Source organism: Myotis lucifugus, unplaced genomic scaffold, assembly GCF_000147115.1.
Source record: "Myotis lucifugus unplaced genomic scaffold, Myoluc2.0 scaffold_54, whole genome shotgun sequence".
NCBI lineage: Eukaryota > Metazoa > Chordata > Mammalia > Chiroptera > Vespertilionidae > Myotis > Myotis lucifugus.
This window is the reverse complement of record NW_005871102.1, coordinates 909511-911148: the sequence shown is the minus strand read 5'-3', so window position 1 is coordinate 911148 and position 1638 is coordinate 909511. Positions and strand designations below refer to the sequence as shown.

The window sequence follows — 1638 nt, the reverse complement described above, 5'->3', positions numbered from 1 at the left end:
GGTACAGGTGGGCACCAAGAGCGGCCCAAGCCAGGGAGGACGACTGTCAGGCCTGCTTGCTGGGTCTCAGGCACTTCGGGCTGAAGTGTGCAGGCTCAGGGTACAAAATACAAAAATAAACTCTGTGGTCCAGTGGTCCCTGCCTCAGTCAGTTCATTTGGGCAGGGCAGTGGCTGTTCCCACCAGGCCCTGTGCTGTCTGTCCAGTCCAGCCACAATGTGGGCAGCAGAGCCTGTGGGGGTGAGTGGTCGTTCATAGGCTGGAACCAAAGGGCTAGGTGGGCAGCGCTGGGGCTGGAGCTGTGCCAGGGTCTGGCCAGCAGCTGGGGAGGCCTTGGGGCCCCTCAGGTGGGCAAGTCCAGGCACTGGTTGACGCTGGATGAAGCTGGGCCTCTGCTTCTCCTCCTCACATACAGATCACCGGGCTGGGACTCTGTCCTCCATGGGGCTGGTTTCCTCGGATCTGTCCTCATTGCCTCCATCTCTGAGTTCCTCCTCCTCCTCCTCCACCAGCTCCATGTCCAACTCATTGCCTGCCTCCGAGGGTGTGTACGTGGATCCACTGATGGAGCGACAGCTGAAGAAAACAATCCGCTTAAGCCGCTTGTTGTAGAAGAAGTAGTTAAAGGACCAGAGGCTGCCATCTTCCCCAAAGGGGTCCGAGTTCAAGTCCGGGTTGTAGCTGTAGATGTCACACTCGGCCAGGCAGATCTCCCCGTCCACTGCATTCCACAGCTGTGGCTTCAGGGCCTTGAAGTCCTCCTGCACAGCCGAGAACAGACTGCAGTTGACCGCATTCACCCCCCAGCTGAGACTGGGCTCCCGGCTGAACTCGTGGCTTCGGGCCGTGCTGAAGTCGTAGTCGGGGCGGAAGGACTCGTTGAGCGTGGCGATCAGGTAGAAGAGCGTCTTGCGGCTGCACGTGTCGCCGAGGGGGCCCTCATCCTCGCCACCTTGGCTCTTGCTCAGTCTGCTGGGGCTGAGGCCCGAGGTCTGGGGTGGGGACAGGGCCTCCAGCACGTGTGGCTTGGCCTTCCTGGCAGCACTGCTTGAACATGTGCTTGTCATCACCCGCCATCTTACAGGAGTAGCTCTCGATCCTGCCAATGATGTGGGCATCTCCAGTCTCCACAGTCAGCTGTGAGTTGATGGCCTCGAAGCTCGAGTTCTCCAACAGCTTCATGTCCTTGGGGAGGGCGTCCTGTGCTCTGAGGGGCTCGTGCTGCCTTGCTTGCTGCTCTACGCTCTCTGGCTGGGCAGAGCCATGCCGGGTCAGGTCAGTTGGCATAGATGCGAGTGAGAAGGCGGTGCGGGCTCCGGGCAGCACGGGATCCTCAGGATCCGAGGGCGGCGCCGCGGCCTCCCTCGGCCGCACTGTATCCGGGGAAGAAGCTCTGCGGCGACATCCCAAAATCCCATTACTCCCGGCCCTGCCGCCGATCCGGGCTGCCACCACGACATAACCTCGCCCCTGCACGACGCCCGACTACCGCGATGGTCCTGCCCGCCGACCGCCACAGATCGCCCCAGCTAACGAGCTAGCCACCGACTAACGAGCTAGCCACCGACGACCTCTGCCTCCCCGGGCTGGACAACAACAAGCGCCCGCAAGGCCCGGCCACACACCTCTGAATCTGTG

General features: G+C 61.8%; 1 protein-coding gene across 1 annotated transcript; it reads right to left on the bottom strand.

The window, feature by feature from the left end:
- Window positions 1-342: 342 nt before the first annotated feature.
- Window positions 343-1241, bottom strand: LOC102440993 (repressor of RNA polymerase III transcription MAF1 homolog). Its single transcript, XM_023754018.1, is given in 2 exon segments — window positions 343-1025; window positions 1027-1241. Coding segments are annotated over 2 exon segments (765 nt in total). The 5' UTR covers window positions 1183-1241; the 3' UTR covers window positions 343-416.
- Between the last annotated feature and the right edge of the window lie 397 nt (window positions 1242-1638).